Source organism: Lytechinus variegatus, chromosome 3, assembly GCF_018143015.1.
Source record: "Lytechinus variegatus isolate NC3 chromosome 3, Lvar_3.0, whole genome shotgun sequence".
Taxonomy (NCBI): Eukaryota; Metazoa; Echinodermata; class Echinoidea; order Temnopleuroida; family Toxopneustidae; genus Lytechinus; species Lytechinus variegatus.
The window spans coordinates 23,674,843-23,696,434 of NC_054742.1; the positions used below are offsets into that span (position 1 = coordinate 23,674,843).

General features: G+C 35.7%; 1 protein-coding gene across 1 annotated transcript; it reads right to left on the reverse strand.

Moving 5' to 3' along the window:
• Positions 1 to 2,084: 2,084 nt before the first annotated feature.
• LOC121410556 (procathepsin L-like) lies at positions 2,085 to 17,059 on the reverse strand. The gene is made up of 7 exons (XM_041602724.1): positions 16,888 to 17,059; positions 16,146 to 16,425; positions 8,680 to 8,832; positions 7,853 to 8,077; positions 6,293 to 6,458; positions 5,608 to 5,713; positions 2,085 to 4,171 (listed from the first exon to the last, which is right to left on the reverse strand). The coding sequence occupies exons 2-7, from the start codon at positions 16,404 to 16,406 to the stop codon at positions 4,072 to 4,074; spliced, it is 1,011 nt and encodes a 336-aa protein (XP_041458658.1). The 5' UTR covers positions 16,407 to 16,425; positions 16,888 to 17,059; the 3' UTR covers positions 2,085 to 4,071.
• Positions 17,060 to 21,592: the final 4,533 nt, after the last annotated feature.

Sequence of the window (21,592 nt, forward strand, 5' to 3'; positions counted from 1 at the left end):
TTCGAGTGGGATTCACCATTTTTACAAATTATAAATCATAATCCTCTACACATGATTATTCTGAGTGTAATTTTCTGATAACATGTCTATATTGAGTTGAAATGACCTTGGTATTTTCTTTAGGGTACTGAATTGTTATTATTATTTGTTTGGCGTCACCTGTGCATGGGAGGCGAAAAGCGAACTGAATCACTATGACCCGCAGGAGGAGGGGGATGCAGGTGGACCTCGACACCGGGGGTTCCCCCTACTCTTATACGAATAGTGCAGTGGGTTCTTAACGTGCAAAGGTGGTGACTCTCCTCTACACGGGGCCTCCATTTAACGTCCTATCCGAGGGACGGAGTGTTTTCCATTGTAACATATAGCTTGCATCTATGAAACATGGGAGAGACGTTTACACACAACGCACTGACTTCAGTCATCCGCCCAGGGTGGACTCGAACCTACGATCTTTGGTTCGACTTCGACGGGCAGACGCGTTACCGACCATGCCGACTGAGCCAACACCGCTCTCTTGTTATCACTGTATTAACTCAATTTATATTTAGTTGAACATGAAATAATTGAAACAAGTTTCTCGAGATGTTATGGTTTCTGGGCTTGACAGCTATAGATTCCATATCTTGCTCGAGTAACTAGTGTTCACGCGCGTTAATTATATCGGGTCCGGTCTGAGCGTTTCTGGGCGACCGCGCGTTTGTTAGACGACACAGCCAGCATCATAGAATTATAAACCTAATCATTGGTGGACCACTATCAATTTGCCATTCGCTTTTAGTCTGAAATGTATTCATTACCTTGGATTTACCTTGGAAGTAGGCATAAAGTTATACACAACTTATTTGCCCCTCTGTATCATTTGCCCCTCTGTAAAGACGCGAGGCATTAAACGTTATCACACTGTAAAAAGATGGAAAAGGGGCTTATCAAAGCTATGTTTCACAGAGGAACTGTTCGTAAAAAGACGCGAGGCTTACTATGTTAATGTATTTGCCCCGTCAGGGGCAAATTTTTTTCATTTTTGACAATGGAAATGACAATTTTCAGGCAGAAAAGTGCCTTCATTTACTTTTGTCCTTAAATAATTTATAATTTTTCATCATTCAGGGGGGCACGTTGGGGGGGCAAAATCTCGTTTTGCCCACCCAAAATTTTATTTGGGGGGGCAAGTGCCCCCCCTGCCCCCCGCTTCCGGCGCCCTTGTTATATATCATTAATTTACGTTAATTTGGTTGAATCTCTAAGAAGAACAGGGCCATTACATCACTGGCACTGAATCTATCCTTATATTTTTAAGATTCGTTTCATGTTAATACTCACATTTTTATTCATCATTTTTGTAGACTGTATTCATTATTTTCATTTTTTAAAGGTTAGTAAAACCAAACCAATCCAAAGCGGAGAATGGGTGGGTGCTCATTTTTTTTTTATTACCAGTTTGGTCTCTTACGAGGGGCCTTTTGGTATATGCACCATGCGCTCCTTTTTATGTTACATTTGCCATATTTACATTATATTATTTCACGAGCATAAGTAAACTAAAGTTTTGTTGTTCATGTAATCGGTGATCACATGTATTCTCGAATTAAAGCAATTTTGATGTACATAAGTCATGTTCGTTCCTTCCTTATAAATCGCTATTTCAAATATTCCCGATATTATGCCCTGATGCATTGTCTATCTGATTTCATTCCTAGTTTAGCTATTATACATTCTCTACTCATTCCGTGTTTCTTTTCATGTCCATCCTCCCTCCCCCCCCCCCCCGATCTTCCCTCCCTCTTACTCTACTCTTCCATGGCACTTCTATTCTTAGATCTCCTTCCTTTCTACCCCTTCCCTATTACTCTCTACTGCTCTCTCTCCATCTATCTTCTCTTTTTTTTCTACTACTCTTCTCTTTTTTTCTTCTACTCATTTTCCCCCTCACCTTCTCCACCCATCTCTCTCCCCCTCTCTCCAAGTCTTGTCTTTTTTTCTGCTCACCTCTTTCTCTATTTTTCATGTACATATCCAAATTTTTCCAGTTCTATCTACATGATGATGTATTAGTGTATAAATCAATATATCACAATTTACAATAACATTTCATGATTTTTATTTCAATAATTATCAGTATAAAAAGTCATATACATAGCAAATTATTAAGTATTACATCTGAAATTACACACATATATAAACAATCAAACACTTAACCCGTTCCTGCAAACGAAAATGTCCAACAATAAAAAATAACATAATAAAGAGGTTTCCACTAAACATTCAATACCTAATCTAAATAAATGAATGCCATTTCAACACTAAACAACCCCAACATACAGAGACAAAAGCATAAGAGAAAAAAAATAACCCCAATACCATTTGAATTTCTGTAAAAAATTAAATTGTAAAAAATTCTTAATCCACCAAACTGGTAAGGAAAAAAACCTACAGAAGAAAAAAAAAAAAGTCAACCAAATCAAGTACACATACAAATCAATTCAATTGCACAATGCATATCTGTACTCAATCATGACATCAAGTGGTTGGAAAATGTTCATGGTATCACCCTTTGCTTTCATTTCAAATCAAAGTGCCACCAATATTTTACAACACGTGATAAATAGTAGTTCAATCCTGTATAGATGTGGTAAGTTCTGAAATGGATAACACGGAAGGCACTAGTAGACAAGAAAACAAATGAGAGAAATAAAAATCATACATTAAGTAAAAATAATATATCTTCCTCTACAACACTGTTTTATGTGGGCTTACAGACCATTCATACATAAATACATGCAGCACACAGACATTTTTTAACATCAGCCTGTCAAAGACGAAATAATGGTCACGAAAAAGCCACCGTACCAAAATATTTGAGAATTTATTCTAGTGTAATACTAGACCAAAAGCTTCAGTCTCTGTATTTTGGTTGTTCCGCTGAACTACATTGGCTCCACTCACCAATACATAGACTGAAGAGCTTGGAGGCCCGTACGTACAGCCAACATATTTATAATAATTGAACTAACGTTTTATAGGTCGCGATTTAAATCTGTTTTTTAAGCGAAATTGACAGTTTTATGGTTTCCATTATCAGGGAAATATAAGTTATTGCGTACCTTACACCTGAGTTATTGATTAAAATTCTCTGGATGATCCAGAAACCTTTCATCTCAGACATTTTCACCCGAGGCTGAGCTGACATTTTTTTCTTGAAAGTTGCCATCTTGAATGACGTCATTATCGTTAATGTCTCGATATATCGAATGTTGTCTCATTTTGTGATTTAGTTTACCAACTTGAATACATTACTTTAGCCCCTATCTGATTGCTTGAACTTTTAAGTTTGAAACTTGAATCTTAACATACAGTAGATTTGAAAAATATAAACTAAAAAAAGGGTTCAATAATTTTCCATAGAAGTTTTTCAACAATGATTTTAACACAGACAATATTGTATGTACATGCACATATGGCATAATGCAAAGACAAATAGCCTATGAAGTTATAAAAGTCCTGACCAATGTGACTATTTTACATAATTGATTGCCCTTAAGAGATTTTAGCAAATGAGAGTCATCAGTACCACAAACCTCTCTCGTTGCAAGGCAGAGAGAATGGGACACACTCAGGTTTGATTCACTCAGGGGATAAACTTAACAGGAGGCTTTGAAAATTTCTTTTACCTAAGAATGCTCTTCTAGGTGCCATGTTGGGCAAACACACATCCTGCATAGAGATATGCTAAATATGTCATTATGGTAAAACATTGATGTTAGCTTTAGTGTAAATTACAGATCTATTTCTTTTACCCCTTTTCTATACTTTTTCAGGAAATGACACTTTCACCACTATATTTTTGCAACTTTAGATGCATTTTTGTATCCATAAGATGCATCTCATTCATTTTCTAATAATTCATTCAATTCTGGGATATTTTTACACATGAAAGGATGGTGTATATGTATATAGAGGTCAACTAGATATGAATAATCATAAAGAAGAATGTTGAATCATTCTTCTCACATCATCTGAAAACACTGAAAATGGTAACACAGGAGAAAGCGGCGGTAGGGAGGGGTGTCTTCAGACAAGAGGATAGCTGGCTGAGGTAGCAATACCACATTGGTTGTTCTTGTTTCGAGACATCATGATGTAACCATTCAGTCCCCAACTTTCTCCCCAGCTGTGAAGGTAAAAAGGGAACAGTGGTGAGTATTCAAATAATAGCTAAATGGTCACAATAAATATTAATTCTGAAATAATGGGGAAAAACATTATATTCAACGTCATCATGTATCTGATCAAGAGGTAATATAAATGAGAATGTCGGCTCTGATTGCCAGTTTAAATAGAATCCAAGAAAATGACCAGCAACGAGATTATATATGATTCTGGTAGAAATTGTATCATCGCTGAGAAATGAACAAAATCAGCATATCATTCCTGTCAAGTAATGGATCTTTATCCTAGCATTAATAATATACATTCCAATTGCTAAGGTGTGTTGGCAATCTTCAGAGTGCTTGCTTTTCAGATTCAGATTTTAACTACTAGATATGGCGGTTGTTTCACAAAGATTAAAAGGTCAAGTCCATCTCAGAAAAATATTGATTTGAATCAATAGAGAAGCACAATGCTGAAAATTTCATCAAAATTGGATGTAAAATAAGACAGTTATGACATTTCAAAGTTTTGCTTATTTTTAACAAAATAGTTATATGAACAAACCAGTTACATCCAAATGAGAGAGTCGATGATGTCACTCACTATTTCTTGTTTTTCATTGTTTGAATTATACAATATTTCAATTTTCACGAATTTGACGATTGGGACCTCCTTGTCTGAAGCACAAAATGATGGAGTTCCACGTGTTCAGGGAGGAATGAAACTTCATTTCACATGACAATGATGAGAAAATAAAAATATTTTATATTTCATATAATAAAATACATATGAAATGGTGAGTGATGTCATCAGTTCCTCATTTGCATACCGACCGAGATGTGCATATAACTGTTTTGTGAAATGAGGCGAAACTTTAAAATGCCATAACTTTCGTATTTTACATCCGATTTTGATGAAATTTTCAGTGTTATGCTTGTTGAATTTTTCTGTTTTTATTTAAATCAAGTTTTTGTTGGGGTGGACTTGTCCTTAAAGTATGACTTAGAGTCACACTTAAATGCCTAGTTGCGTGTGGTGTAAAATATATGCTCATTGGCTGGCACAATCCTGCACAGGTACAGGTAATGCACACATAGGGCAGTAGTGTCATCAGTTGTCAGCAAAGACTTATTTTTATCAGCTTTGATAATTCAACAAAATCTTTGATTTTAGTTGGCTGAAAAGAACTTTGTTCTGACCTTTAGTGTTACAATAGTGGCTGTCAGAATGATTGTCAAGTTTTCAGTGATAACAATCTTCATAAAACAGTGCCCTAAGGGTTTAAACAAGTCCCCTTTTCAGTTTTGTCAGCAGACATAACTAAAAAGGAAATTCTTTCGGTTGATATTTTGCTTTAAGCACATGTCTTAATAATAGATGAGAGGAAATTTTATATATCAGCCCTCATCTTTTTTTTTCTTACATATTATCAGCAATGTGAAAAAGATAATTCACCTGTTCTTTACGAGCCAATAATCCTGTCCATCAGAGGTTCCATAACCAACAACTAGAACACCATGATCCAATTCAGTGCTACTGCAGTCAGGCTCATTATACACACCTAAAGAAAGAAAAGAGAAGGTAAAACATGACATTGTTATAAGGTAAAGTAGGACATATTACTGACAGCTTTAAATATCTGATCCAACTGAATACGGATCCTCCGATGGATAAAACTGTGCAACATCTGGTTTATATGAACCCTGTTTGCTTGAAGTTTTGAACCCCTATGATTGCCTATCCTGAACCAAAATCAAGAAGAGATGCTTCTTCCTCAAGAAGAATCAGATAGTTCATATCATCCCTTGGTTCCGTAACACAAAGATTAGCGATCAATCGCTAAATGAATTGACCATTCAAGATCAATGTTACACGCGCATTTGTCACAAAATGCTGACTAGGAACCAATCAGAAGTGTTCTTTCATATTTGCTATTCATCACAAACCTTTGTGTTACGGAGCCCAGGTTTAGTAAGCATATCATCATTGAAATATTGAGATTAAACTGATCCCTTATGATGATTGCACTTCATTTCCAACCAGAATTAAATGATGTTTCTTGCTACACACAAAAGTGGACAAGGAAATTTTATTTATCAGCATGTTAGTAGAAAGCTAGATATCGCATTTGAAGACTCACCAGATTCATACAATTGGAAGGATTGGTGGCTGGCATCAATGGCAACAGAAATAGGTCCTACAGTAGCAACAGCTTCCATCAGGGCTTCCTCATCTTGACTGGTAACATCAGTGTATCCAGTAACCTCAGCAGAATCACATGATTGTTCATAGTGGCATGTTTCATCCTGACAAGGAGATGGAGGAAAAAGCATCATCAAACCAAATCAAACAATGCCAAGATACATTACACAGAAAATTATACACAGAATAGACTCTTAATCTTGCATATCAATGATGTGGAGGTCATCTACCATCTTGCAAAGAAATAAACACAATTTTTAATTCCAGCCCAGTTGACACTGTAGTGAATTATATTGGTGATATAAATCGAGGAAACAATTGAAATTGATAAAGAAATGACAGAGAAGGATCATTTATGAATAAGTTTTGTATAAATTAGCATAAATAATTTTCTAGTCAAAATTCTGATAGAACCTTAGTGAACCTCATGTAGCTCTCAGATTGGACAAAAACACACACACACACACAAAAAAAATAAGTCAACAAATAAATAAGCAGCATTTTTGTGAGTTTTTTTATATGCATAAATTAGCAGATTTAATAAGTTTCAAATTTCTGTGTAGAAATTTGTCTCCCCACCTCGTGCAGGGAATAATGTTGCTTTACAAATTTGAATAGCATGAACATAAAAAAATGCTATACAAAAGACTTTATGCACAGCAGTCTCTAAAAAATGTGGAGCTAATTGCGATGCTTTACCAGGAAAATGATTCCCTGTAGTACTATCATATACAGCAAACAAAATTGAAAATGAAATTGATCAACAAATGAAGTACTTGAGGAGAAAAGCCATTTTAGGTGATTTTTAAATAAATTCTGCATAAATTATCATAAATAATTTACTAGTCAAAATTTCAAAATTCTGTGAGGAAATTTGGTGACCCTCAGCTATACCAGATGGAAGCAAGAAAAATTGTTCAAGGAGAAGCATTTTTTTTTGGGGGGGGGGAGTTTTGTTAGTTTCAAAATTCTGTGCAGAAGTTTTGAATACCCCACAGAGTGCTATCATATAAAAGCAAACAGAATTGGAATCAGACTTGAAAGGACAAAGCAGAAGCATTTTGAGATTGTGAATGGATGACAGACGAAGGATGCCACACCACGGCAAAGCTCATCCGGCCCGAAAAAAGGGGAAATTTTTCCAAAGAGGATGGAAAGGGTAGAGAGAGAGAGAGAGATGAGAACATTTACTATTTAATTTCTCCATACTGCAGCTTCCACGATTGATAGTGTATTAGCAGAATAACTTTTGCAATACTGCAATGGAATATTTGCTTTCTTTACATATGTACTTACCTCCTTAAAATATCGAAGTAATTTGCAGAAAGACAAATTCAAGGTGAACATACTGACAGACTTAAAAGTAGAACCACCTATTTGTCAAATTTAAACTTAGCCATCAGAAAACAGAATCTGAATCTACATCCATCTACCTTGCAAAGTACAATGTGTATATTAAAGGTACTCTCATTAAATATTAAAAAAATACTCCAATTACCTCAGCATCATAGGGGTAGCATTCCTCGGAGTCAATGCCATTGTTTTCCTTGACGTACTCAAAGCCCTGATCCATGAGACCTCCCTCACAGCCCATGTTTCCTTCCTTGCGGGAGCAGTCAACAAGATTCTGTTCACTAAGGCTGATGAGTTTGCCTGTCTTCTTGAAGGTCTGTCCTTCAAGGGATCCAGTGGTACTGAAGGCCCAGCAAGATCCACATTGGCCCTATAATGGTCATCAGATAAGAAGTATTGTTTCTTAATTGTAAAGACTACATGTATGTATATACCACAGATTTGCACAATTTATATCATTCTAAAGCAATGAAACTGATATCCAATCATATCAAAAGCAATAAACCAATTATCTGAAGTTTAATTGCACACACGACATGAAATGTGATCTAGGCAAAGTAAATGTAACAAGACAAATTGCAACTAATGCTACTAGTACAGTAATCATACTCCTTGCTAGACTGTCAGCCACACAAGTTTTACATTGTAAAAAGTGGCATAGCATTTTATCCAGTTTATACCCAATATAACTAGTAAGTAGAAACCCCACCAGCTATGCACTATTCCACTGTATAATACTGCAGAAACCTACCAAACGAGAACATGGAACATGCTTAGAGATTCCTGGGGATGGGAGATTTTTTTCCTTCAAATTTCTGTTCATTCTGACCCTACAATTTTAATAAAATCCAATAACAATTCAAAGTGATTCATTTGGGAGCAAAGTTCTCCTTCAGCTCTATTATATTTTTCAGTGCATGGGAACACTTGTTAGAAAATGATTCTCTCCATAAGAAATGCATGACTGATTACCTGATTCTTCACGGGAGTGACGTAACCCTGCGTCCTCCAATCTACGGTGTCTGGTACCTGGACGTTAGATGGTCTCAAGAACACACTTCCTTGGTGCTTGGTGGTATTTGATCTTCTGTAGCCATTCATTTTGGTACGAATCTCACTTAGCCTCTACATACATAAACATACAATATATTCATATGAATTTATCGAGAAAGGTAAATGCTACATGTATGAGTATGCAAAAATGTAATCCATATCTGAAATCTACATGTATGTGTTATGATGAACATGTACCAGTATTTGTTTATATCCTACATGTACTTTTATTAATTTACATGTACAACCAAAATCCATGTACTGATCTTGCAGAGTCCGGTTAGGGCCTCATTGCCTTAAATGACCTACTTTTCCCCAAGCAACTGCGCTTAGTGGAACGCAAGTAAGTGCCTGCACAGATGCATCACGGGACTTGCCCATGAAAGACAGCTCGGGGCCCAGTGCACCTGAGAGTTTAGCTAAATACATATAGAGTTTTCTGAAACAACGTCAGAATATAGTATAGCGAAAAATATATTGAGGTCTGACGTCACGCAATGTCATAGTTGAAATATATTTGGTCACATGATCATATTTGAAGCAATCGGTCACGATACAGGATTAAATCTATGTTGAACATAAGAGATACTATTATGGTAACTTTACCATCTACATGTATATGTAACTACCATGAATCGGCCAATCAAAATCAAGGATCCCATGCAAGTTACAATCAACAGGATGGCACAGCTGCCATAATGGTAACTTTAATGCAATAGGGCCCAGGTTTGCTTAAACTTTATGAATTTGCAACCTTATAATCCTGGCATGTAGGCATGCCATATATTTTTTTTGCCTTTTTGTGACTCTTAGAAGAAAATGGCCATACCAACAAATTGTAACCTTACAAGGTTCCCCATCAAATTCAGCCAGATAATTGTGAAATCCTGCTTGGTAGTTGGTACTTATATTTTCATAGCTCTACAGTACTTGGTTGATTAAAGGTTTGAAATTTTCAGTAAAGTTAAACCTAGACTAGGAAATAAAGTGGTTGATATTCAGTCTGTAGTAATATTGATATTTTTTCTTTTTATTTAATTTTTCCTCATCTACTATATTATTGTACATGAATTATGAAATGCATTTTTTTCTGCTCACTTTATGTATAAAAATATTTAATGACTAGACATGCATTTATAATGTTATTTGTTGTAAATATGAATTAGATTTTTTACTGATATGGAAATAAAGACATTGAAATTGAACTTGAATTTTCTCAATAAATTTGCATAATTTGGGTCTGCTTACAAAATAATAAGTAAATTCAAACAAATAACCAACTTGTTATATTTATTTAGAAAACAATAAACACACTTACATGTACTACATGTCAGTGTTGTAGTCAAGGCTCAAACCTCCAAGGCCAAGGCTTTAATACCCAAGGCCAAGGCTTCAATAACCAAGGCTGAGGCCAAGGCATGGAAACCCAAGGCCAAGGCCAAGGCCTGAAAACCTCAAGGCCAAGGCCAAGGCATTTCAATTGTACAATATATGGGAAAAAATAGACAACAATGCTTAGGCGGCATACATGACACGCAGGACCAAATGTATAAAAGGTGTGAGCGAGCAAAATTTTTGAACCTTGTATATTTTAAAACGAAAATAATTTCATGATAGATCATGTAGATTTAGACATAAAAATTATTGTTCTATGCGATTCACATTGCAATAATTATTATTACCAAGGTGATCTGATCCTCGCATGCCCATTCTCAACATATGTCTTTCTCCTCTACCTGGTACAGGGGAAGCAGAATGTATTTTTTTTTTTTTGGGGGGGGAGGTCAAAGCCAAAAATGCATTTACAAAGTCAAAATGAGAATTTTGGTGCAGTTCAGCAAAGCTTTTTAAGTGATTTCTAATTGATAAGACAGATATTTTGATTTAGGCTTTAATTTCCCGCTATAGAAAGCATAGCGAGAAAGTGGTTTTAAAAAAAGATCAATTTTGAAGTTGTAAAACTCGATTTTGGGTCAATTATGGTGCTAATCACTGTTAAAAGGGCATCCTTGCGAGATGTTGTAATAAGAAATGAAATTTAAATATTTCGAGCTGTTTTTGTAATCATGAAAAAGGTGTGCATCTTACTAAACAAATTAACGCGAGCACAAACACGAGCTGAAATTTTTACTGACCACAAAAGGAAGCTGTTCTGGACTGCATTTAGTGACTCATAGATAGGATACATAACTCACCAATCAAATAATGCGAGCGCAAAGCGCGAGCTCAAAAATTTGTAATATTCCGACCTAATAACTACATGTAGACATTCTAAGCATTTTTTTGTGTAAATTGAATGCGAACCTTACTTAACAATAATTTATGCAAGCACAATCAAAAAATTTGTTGATTTTGAAACCTAAAATTTTGCTCTGTATGCCATACTTGGTCCCTCAAATTTTTTTTGGCTCATCATGCCATTGATGCCATAGCCCATTTGGAAATATGACGAAATTGAAGTTTGTGTTCAAGTTTACCAAATCTTTCCAGAATATCATTAAGACTTAAAACATTCTTGTTGGTCAAAGAAAATAATACAAGGAAAACCTAATGGAATAGAAATCAACCTTGTTATCATTCTTTAGAGTAAGCTATTTTTAAAGTATGAAAATTGTTGTCAAAATTGCAGTCAGATCTGTCAGAAGTATTCCTGTCATAAAATCACTATAATCAGTGGCGTAACGTGGGTCACGGCATTGGGGGGCACCAGCAAAAACTTGGAACTGCCTAGTGAGCTCGCGAAGCGCGCCCACTTGCCAGGTATACTGACCTAATAGACATATTTTTATAAGGACAGTGCCAATAAACGGACATGTATCTCACTAGTCAAATAATGCGAGCGCGAAGCGCGAGCTTAAAATTTTTGATATTCAAACCTAAAAAGGGACATTACAATCAATCTTTTGTAATTATGATACGTACCTGTCTCGCTAAATAATGCGAGCGCGAAGCGCGAACTGAAATTTTTGTAAATATTGACCCCAAACAGGAAGATTTTAAGGACTATATTTTAGGAATCTGTTATCTATTAAGATTATACACATCCCACCGGTCATTTAATGGGAGTGCCAATAAGCGCTTGCTGATTTTGTTAGAATTACATTACTTGTAATCATGATTAACATACCCATCTCACTAATCAAATTATGCGAGCGCGAAGCGCGAGCTGAAAATTTAGGAAATTCAGACCTGAAGAGGGGCATTTTAAGGCTTGTTTGTAGGAATTCAAGAAGACCTTATGTAGTTCACTAACCAAATTATGCGAGCGCGAAGCGCGAGCTGAAAATTTTTGATATTCAGATCAGAAAACAGAAAAAGGGACATTTTAAGGACTCATTCTAGGAATTGATGGAGAGCAGACATCTTTCACCAATCCACTACTGCGAACGTAAGCAGACAGGAAATGTTTTATATTAAGACCTTAAAATGGGACAATCACTTAAAGTATTCATGAAAAAGAAGCATACTATTGTACATGTAAAAGAATAACTCGAAGTGCGAGGAAATATATTTGGTAGTTTGGTGTATATTGACTTGAAAACGGGAGGTTTTAGTATAACAGGATTATATATCTCGGTAAACAGATAATGGGAGAACCAGGAACAATGAAGAAATATATGCCCTGAGCCAATTATGTTTCATTTATATGAAAAAAATGTTTCTTATGTAATGTAACATAACATAATTATAACATTATAATGAACATTAATGTCTTCTTTCCCACTACGTTTCTCTTCCTTTCTCCCTCTTTTCCTCCTTTTTTAGTCAGCCGATTGGGGGGGGGGGCACGTGCCCCCATGCCCCCCCTGTAGTTACGCCACTGACTATAATCCTTATCATAATTATTATCCTTATTATTGATATTGTCATTATCCTTATTAGTCATGATTACATCATATTACCAATAAATAATATTAATTTTCATCACTTCTCTTTGTTACATAATTATGTGATGATAATTGCAATTGATGGCACTGCTAAGTACACTTACTGCTTCTGCTGCTGCTGACTGGTAGTATTTAGTGTCATTAGATATACAGAACAATTGAAACATTTATAATTACTTTTATAAAACAAATGAAAGTACAAAATGCCTTGAAAAAGCCTTGAAAATGCCTTGAAAATGCCTTGAAATTTCAAGGCTCAAAATCCTCAAGGCCAAGGCCAAGGCCCTCTCAAGGCCAAGGCTTGAATGTTCAAGGCCAAGGCTTTGAAAAAATAGGCCTTAAGGCGCCTTAAGGCCAAGGCCGAGCATCAAGGCACTACAACACTGCTACATGTATGACCTAAACCAAACTTTTTCCCTTTTCTCTACCAAAAAAATCCCAATTGTCTCTGCAATCATGTGACCAGCCAAAAGTCTGTCAAATCTTATCATGACAGACAAGATAAAAAGAGTCACAAGTTAGAAGACAATATAAGTTTACAACTTCAACAAACATGAGACTGCCTCTTATTGACTTTGCCCACAAACAAACGGTAGTCCATATTATTGGGAATTTGCTATCAGAAAAATCTTGCAAAGAAAAAAGGTGCAATTTATGTAAGATATGGTTCTTTACATTAGAAGATTAAATGTTAATGATTGTATCTAGACTACATGTATATACATGTATTTATTCAGAGTTAATACAAAGCGATGACACAAATACAACCCTTTTTTTGTGAGGTTCAGACTTCACAGCTCACTGGTTTAGTACAGGGAATGAATAACACCCACAAAATAATGGATTCATTCTACAGGCAGTCTGAGATCACATGACTGTATGACGTAGACAAAATCACCTGACACTAATAGCAAGGTCTCATGACAAAAAGTGAAACAAAGTCATCATAGAAAGGAAGGATGTGGGAGGAACAGGACAATGGAAATTGGTTTTGAGGGAAATTTACAGTCTTTTGCTTTGGCACTGGAATAACATGATATGAATAGACTTGAAAATGAAACCTTAAACTAATCAGGGAGTCAGATTTTCCTTCCTTTCTAAATTCTTATTCTTATTCAATTTGAAAACATACATTTCATGCAGAGTCAACATCATAAGTAGAGAATAGATAATGTACATGTGCAATACCTGTCTATACTTTTTTAAAGGAAGAAGCATTAAGCAGCCCCCCATGTCATTTCCCTTTATATATTTATCTCCTGTCCTGTTTTGCGCCCCTCAGTTGTTTGACATTTTGAATGACACTTAAGTTTCTTTATATTCAAAATGAAGCGCTTCAGGATAAGTCAAAGATATTAGGTATCCTTTTTTATATAGAAAGATAATTTCAATAAATCACAGAAGTTTCAAAAAAAAAAACCCACACATGCTGACTATATGCACACTGGCAATGTCATGACACTGAAATAGTAGAATCTTTGAGTCAACACTGCTGTAGACCTCATGAAGATTAATTCTACTGCACTTTCCACAATGAATGTTTTGTACATGTTCATCCTACAGTGTACATAATAGTACAATGTACAATGTACTATTGGAAGTTGGGAGAAATAACAGGGGGAAAAATCTGTGAAAATGACTCACAAAGTGTAAAAGACTACATGTACATACATGTACATGTGATGTAAAGTAGGTTAGAGGTTACATGACCAATAGACAGAACTACCATATATCAGTTATTGTTAATCTGTTATTGTTAATCTAACAAAAGGAGTCTTTAACACCCACACACAGATACATGTAGGAGGCATGCAAGTTTGCATAATCAGGAACTACATGTACATGTATAGTGTATACAAACAAACAAACTATAGCAAGGGCTACAGGTACTGGTATTTGTATTGTGATGCTAACAATTTAGCTTAGTTATTCACACGATGTTGAATTCTGTACAGCTTCCAGTGCAAGTCATCGAGAGTTATTTATCTTTTCATCCACAAATGTTTTCTTTTTCTTTTAGGAATAAAAAATAAAATTTTCAAAAAATCTAATTAAACAATATTGTACACTGCTGCACAGCCTGCATTGAATTTAATTGAATCAATCCTGTATTTCCTGAAAATTTCATTATAAGGCTAGAACCACATCCAGTATTGATGGTAGACACTTTGGACTTTATCAAATTTATGTAGGAAGTTAAAGGGGAATGAAACCTTTGGAACAAATAGGCTTGTGTAGAAACAGAAAAATAAAAAAATAAGAATAAAGAAAGTTTGAGAAAAATCAGACAAATAATGAGAAAGTTATGAGCATTTGAATATTGCAATCACTAATGCTATGGAGATCCTCCCATTGGCAATGCGACAGGGATGTGTGATGTCACTGATGAACAACTTTCCCTATGGTGGACTATAAAATACCCTCAAAATGTCTCTTTTTGCTTTTTCTTATGATGATACAAACTCTTTATCCATGATGTATTCTTAAAAAGTATGTATTACATGCCCTCATGGAGAAAGAACACATGATCTATGGAAAGATGTGATAAAAGAGGCAATTCAAGTGAAATATATACTAAAGTAATGGGGAGAGTTGTTCACAAGTGACATCACACATCTTTGTCGCATTGCCAATTTGCTATCTCCATAGCATTAGTGATCGCAATATTCAAATGCTCATAACTTTCTCATTATTTGTCCGATTTTTCTCAAACTTTTGTTGATCTGTTTCTTTGATTTTTCTGTTTTCACACAAGCTATCTTGTTCCAATGGTTTCATTCTCCTTTAAATAATGAAGGAATCCAAATACATGTATGCAATAGTTTTACAAAACTACACAGATCAAGTGCACCTATCTTAACCATAGAATGAAAGAGATATAGAGGAGAATGATCATTGATGGAATGGTGAATGTACATGTAGACAAATGATGATGATATAATACAAACATGCAATGATGCTTGAGGACCAGGCTATAACTAAAGAACATCAATAGTACCCTTCTCCTAAGGGCCAACGGCCTGTGGGAGAATTGCACCATTGGCATTGATGTTGCTGATTGAGAACAGTTTCAGCTTGTTCCGACTTCTGAGAATATTAGTTTCATATCTCATCCAACTGAATCGATTCTCATGTCAAATAAGGAATATTAAAAAAGTTCAATTTTAATTCAAATTTTCAGATTTGCTGCTAGCTAGCTACCTTGGCAAGCAGTCAAAGCAATTTCCATCTAGTCAGATGCAAAATTGCTAGAGTTCATGAACTGCCACATGTGGTGTTGTGTATGCATTGTCACAAAGGAATATTAACTATTTAATGACAATGCTTTTCATAGTAAAAAACCTATTTATTTGCTTTGTGTGAACACTTGGTACAATGGTCTAAGACAACAGATATACGGTACTATACCTCAGACTGCTTCAAAATGATTTGAAATTATTTAAACTTTACATGTTTAGGCAATAATATAAAAAGACAAAAAGAGATATCGATTCTTACCCTATCACCGTATTCATTTATTCCAAGCTTGAAACTCGTCTGACCAAGATCATGTTTAAGGTTGTGCAAATTAATCTTCTTGAGGTTGTTCTCCCACACAAGTCTCCTTTCCATCTCCTCAGGACCATCTTGGTATTGTTTTGAGTGGGTTTCCTTCCATGTTTCCCAATAAGTGTCAAGGTCTGGTTTGGTAACTGACACACTGGCAGCAACAGTACAGGCAACAAGGCCCATTGCAATGAGGAATGTTAGATTTGACATTGTGGAAATAAAAAGCTTTCTGCAAGAGAAAGGAAGAGATAAATACCGGTAATTTTAGTGTAATCAACAATTTATGTGGTGTAATAAAACTGTAACAAAACAAATCACTAGACACAAGGCAAGGAAGAAAAGACCTGCTCAAACTGATGAAAGGAGATATAAATTGTCTCCTTCATGGTAAATCATAGATTAGAAAACAGGTTCATCTTACAAAACTGTTGTTATGGAAGTCATAACTCTAGCGCTGACAGCTTAAGACTTTTAAGTAAAGACAACGTAGATCTAACAACCGTACCGTAGATCTAACAACCGTACTTGGCCTGGCTAGATACCTGGCTAAAGTAAAAATTAGTAAAAGTAAAGAGTAGGCCTAACAAACATTGTTAAATACGGACTTACGCCTACGGGAACGTTACGAATAAATACGATACCAATGTCCAGACTCCATGCTTGCTTTGGAGAAAGAAAAATTGTAACTTACCAACCACGTTGAACTTGTATTCAAAGTACTAAAGATTCTGTTGCTCTCCCGGCTTTTATAAGAAGGGTCGAGTTCAGCAGTGTTCTAACTTCTGTCTCGTGATCTTTCACATTTAATATAGCCTACATACACTACAGCACTTATCTGGACGGCGCGGTGCTTCCGCTATTCACAGAATGAATTTGCATAACGAACACAATACATCGCGATGATGCAAGCAAGTCTCGTGACTTTTAATCGGCATGTGACCAAACAGGTGACGTCACCAGCACTAAGTAGTCTTTGATTGAGGTGCCTAACCATAGAAAACTCTATGTACCGTACCGTACTGCCATATCGTAAATAATGGTGCGTATTTTTTTTCTCTTATGCCATCTTTTTGTTCTCATACAATGTATCATAGATGTCAAATATCTGTGTATTTCTCTTACCCCGAAAGTGGTCGAGAGAAATTTGCAAATATATAAGTTTAAGTTCAAAAGTCGTTTCGATCCTTGAAGTGGCCTTGGACTGTTTGACATGTACTTTGTTTTCTCATTTTCTCTTATGAAATTAAAAATGGGCACTAAGTGATGAGCTGAAGTGATTAGCTCTCACTGGAATTATTTTGAAAACAAAATTGATAATAGCTAAAAAAAAATCAACATCAGGAGTCTGTGTATAATATGGACTCTATACAAAGATTATATATATAAATATATATATATATATATGCAGGAAGACTAAAACCAGAGACTGAATTAAGGCGATGGTTATGTCGATCTAGTCTGAATGATACGCACCGTAAAGCTAAAACAAGACCCCAGACCCCCCCCCCCCCGGGCTTTTGGAATTGGATAGATTTTATTATATTTATGTGGGGAATTTCCATCGGAGAATTGTCGCCAGAGGGCGCCAGAGTAAAATAATGTCATGCAACCGTAGGTCTGTATGCATGTTCACCCCCCCCCCCCCCACCACCACTACTACTTTCAAAATCGTTCAGCGGCCCATGATGACGAGGATCCGACCCGGGATCGGAGGATCACGTTCTGAGTAATCGAATCCCAGCCACGGCCTGATTTCCTTCAGCAAGAAATTGATACACATTGCTGCACTCAACTCAGGTGAGGAAAATGCATGGGTACTCGGCAGGCACCTATATACCGCCCATCAGCTGGAGCTTAAGTCAGTAAAATATCGAAATTGAATAGGAATTTAGAGAATCGACGCCTTATAATTAAATGCCAATGTTATATGTACCTATGTCAATCGTCATCTTTTGTCAGCCTGAATAATGTGCATGCTTGCATGATCTTGTCTGATTTTTTTTTTTTGGGGGGGGAGCGGGTAGCAAATTCATTATCTTCGGAGTGTGACTTTTTTTGTCGTCACTGATCGTGAAACGATAAACTACAATTCAACCTATTCCCTATCCGACATGTCCACATGGTTCCATGGTGACAATTTCTCCAATTGAAAAATCTGCACGTCAATCATGTTGCTGCACACAGGCCTAGTGTCTTTAGCTTTGGTACACCCCCCCCCCCCCCCCGTCACTAGTATTGCAATTCATTACTAAATTGTATGAATGCATGTGATGTGAAATGAAAATAATAGTTTAACAGGTGGATATAAATATATGTATATACATGTATATCATGCATATACCGCAAATTTGTTTGTACGCTATCGGTCACTTGTTTCTCTTGTACTTCAGATACCTGGGGCCTGTTGCATAAAACTTTTTACCTGAGAATACTCAGGTTATTTTTACCAGAGTTTTTGCCCTGTGTTAAAGTCAATGGCAGAAATCAGACTAACCTTAGTTTTCAGTTTTTACCGTAGTTTAAGCTGGGGTCGTACTAAACCAAACAAGTTAAAGCCGACGACCGAAGGACCCGTAACAATAAAACATTCCTGTACTTGTTTAGGGGTTTATTTCAGGGAATATTTGCCAAGTGTATCGTTTTGTTTCCAATACTTGTTAAGGGTAGGGTTTCACACGCCTACACTTGTTAAGGGGTGCATTTTCAGAATATGGAAATTACGTGTCTAGGGTGCTTTTCGAGACCCCATGGTCGCGCATGGTATCCACTCGTGAATGGAAGTGCCCCCCCCCCCCCCGGGATCTATTATTATATAGCATGATCCTCTCAAATATATAATAGAAACACCTCGCAATGTATAGGTCCCTGCTCTTATATATATATATATATATATATATATATACATCGGCTTAGATCGGTTAAGAATATGTGTATCAGGCCCCAGTTATTAAGATTTTCCTATTTTGTGGAAAAATGTTTTCAGGTTTTGAACTGTTATCTCAAGTTTCTATAATTATATTTTCAAATATTATGTTCTATACCGTACTAGGATTTGACCGTTTTGGGGTGCCCAATATGTTACAGACGGAGATTATTGACTTATTCATAATTCATTATCGCAAAATATTTCGGAAATTTTGTTTGTCAATACACGATGGGTGAATGAAATGCTATACGAAATTAATTGATGCGAATAATCTTATTTATTAATTGTTATGTTGTCCGTCCGTGCCCACGGGGGAAAAAATCCACCTCCTTTTTCAGTGCAGATATTAAGTACAACCAAATGTCCTGATCCTTCAGATACTATAACTTTTTACAAAGAATGTCTGCCTGTGACAATGTGCAACAAAAGGTACGAGGGCTTTTTAAATTTCTAAACTAGGGTTCTTTGTAGCCCTTCGTGTGCATATTGCATATAAAATGAAAAATTCAAGTCCATGCAATTTGGGCATACTTCCTATACGCTATACCCCACCCCAATTTGCATTGTCTCATTCGGTATTATACCTATATTCTAATTTCTATTCTTCTTGTAAATTATTTGTGTTGTTATATACGAAACTTTAGGTATCTGGTGTGAATATAGGCAGTTTCCTGTGTTGTGTAGCAACTTAGGAATCTGCTCTACCAGCGGGCCCTGCATAACATTCTAATGTTATTAGTAATAAAATGACTTTTATACTTCTTGCAATCACAGGGTCTACATTTCATATGAGTGTCCCATTTAGTGTTTATTATGATGAATCAACACCGTTTATTGATGGAATATGTCCAATAATTACCTTATCGTATATATGATATTTGTATTTCTGATGATTTTGAACATGTTGAAATAGAGAGATACAGAAAAATTCATTATAAGAGATAATCATTTATCTCAGTAGCGGACCGTGACCCGGAGGATATAAAGCATGGGGGGGGGGGCACTGCATTGTTTGTGAATAATGCCGTGCCCCCCCCCCCATTGCTTTGTCTCCTCGGGGTCACGGTCCGCCACTGATCATTATAAGACATTACCTCGGTAAATAGGACAAATTGGCAGTAAAGGGATAACATAGATTAAATAAAACTTTTTTTTATTATCAACAATACGTTTATTATATTTGCATTGAATTGAAGTATATTGGGTTGTAGTGTATAGGGAAATACACGTTCCAAATAAAGTGATGACTATTCATAACAGAAATCGATACAGTGAAGGTATTGCCACTTATATTCATAAAAGCAACTCTTATACTTTATTAGATCATGCATGTGTTGTAGATAATTCTTCCTCATTAATCGTATCATGTTTATACCTCGGTCACATTTTGCCCTACGGCGAGTCGAAAACAGCCGTTTTAACATTTTTGTACCAGCTACATTTAGTTCGTTTGAATAAAAATGAATAAAACGACTGTTTTCGACTCGCAGTACGGCCGCCGTGACCGAAATGTGACCGAAATATTACTAATTATATCACCTTTTTATAATTGTTTTTTTCTCTCTTGTCATATACATCTTGTTAATATTTCGTTTTGTAATTGTTGAAACGCATCAGAATTAATTTCTAGTATCTTTGAAGTTTTAAGTATAATAATGGGATATGGATCTATTGTATATTCTATTTAGTCATGTTTCAAATAATTTGTACAACTTGTTTATAGAATATGAGTGTGTATATTTTGATTTGAGAGAATACAATAAAAACACCCTAACGAAAATTACACTGGCAACAACAAGAAGGGAGACTCTTACAATCCATTTCTCTCATGGGAAATCTTGACAAGTCAACCCCAACAAAAAGTTGATTTGAATAAAAAGAGAAAAATCCAACAAGCATAACACTGAAAATTTTATCAAAATCGGATGTAAAATAAATAGTTATGACATTTTAAATTTTCGCTTAATTTCACAAAGCAGTTACATGCACATCCTGGTCGGTATCCAAACGAGGAGTCTGATGACGTTATCCACTCACTATTTCTTTTGTATTTTATTATATTAAATATGAAATATTCTAATTTTCTCCTCATTGTCAAGTGAAATAACAATTAATTCCTCCCTGAACATGTGGAATTGGGATTGTTAAATAACTATAATGGTTCGGTCAACTTGTTCTTTATTGTCAAATTTGTATTCAAACAATGAAAAAACAAAAGAAATAGTGAGTAGTAGACATCATCGACTGACTCATTTGCATGACACTAGCTGAGTTGTGCATATCACTGTTTTGTGAAGAATAATCAAAACTTTAAAATGCCATATCTTTCTTATTTTACATCCGATTTTGATGAATTTTTCAGCGTTATGCTGGTTTGATTTTTCTCTATAAATTCAAATCAACATTTTCTGTTATGGACTTGACCTTTAAATATTAGACCATCAATAGGAACCCAGAGCCAGTCGTCCAC

What these genes read in the sequence shown, in the direction of transcription:
- LOC121410556 (XM_041602724.1), bottom strand. Translation starts at nt 16,406, where the DNA reads ATGTCAAATCTAACATTCCTCATTGCAATGGGCCTTGTTGCCTGTACT. An exon ending in TAAATGAATACGGTGATAGG is followed by an intron (nt 8,833 to 16,145) that starts GTAAGAATCGAT and finishes TTATGTATGTAG; the next exon opens with AGGCTAAGTGAGATTCGTAC. An exon ending in CTTCCAATTGTATGAATCTG is followed by an intron (nt 5,714 to 6,292) that starts GTGAGTCTTCAA and finishes TTCTTTCTTTAG; the next exon opens with GTGTGTATAATGAGCCTGAC.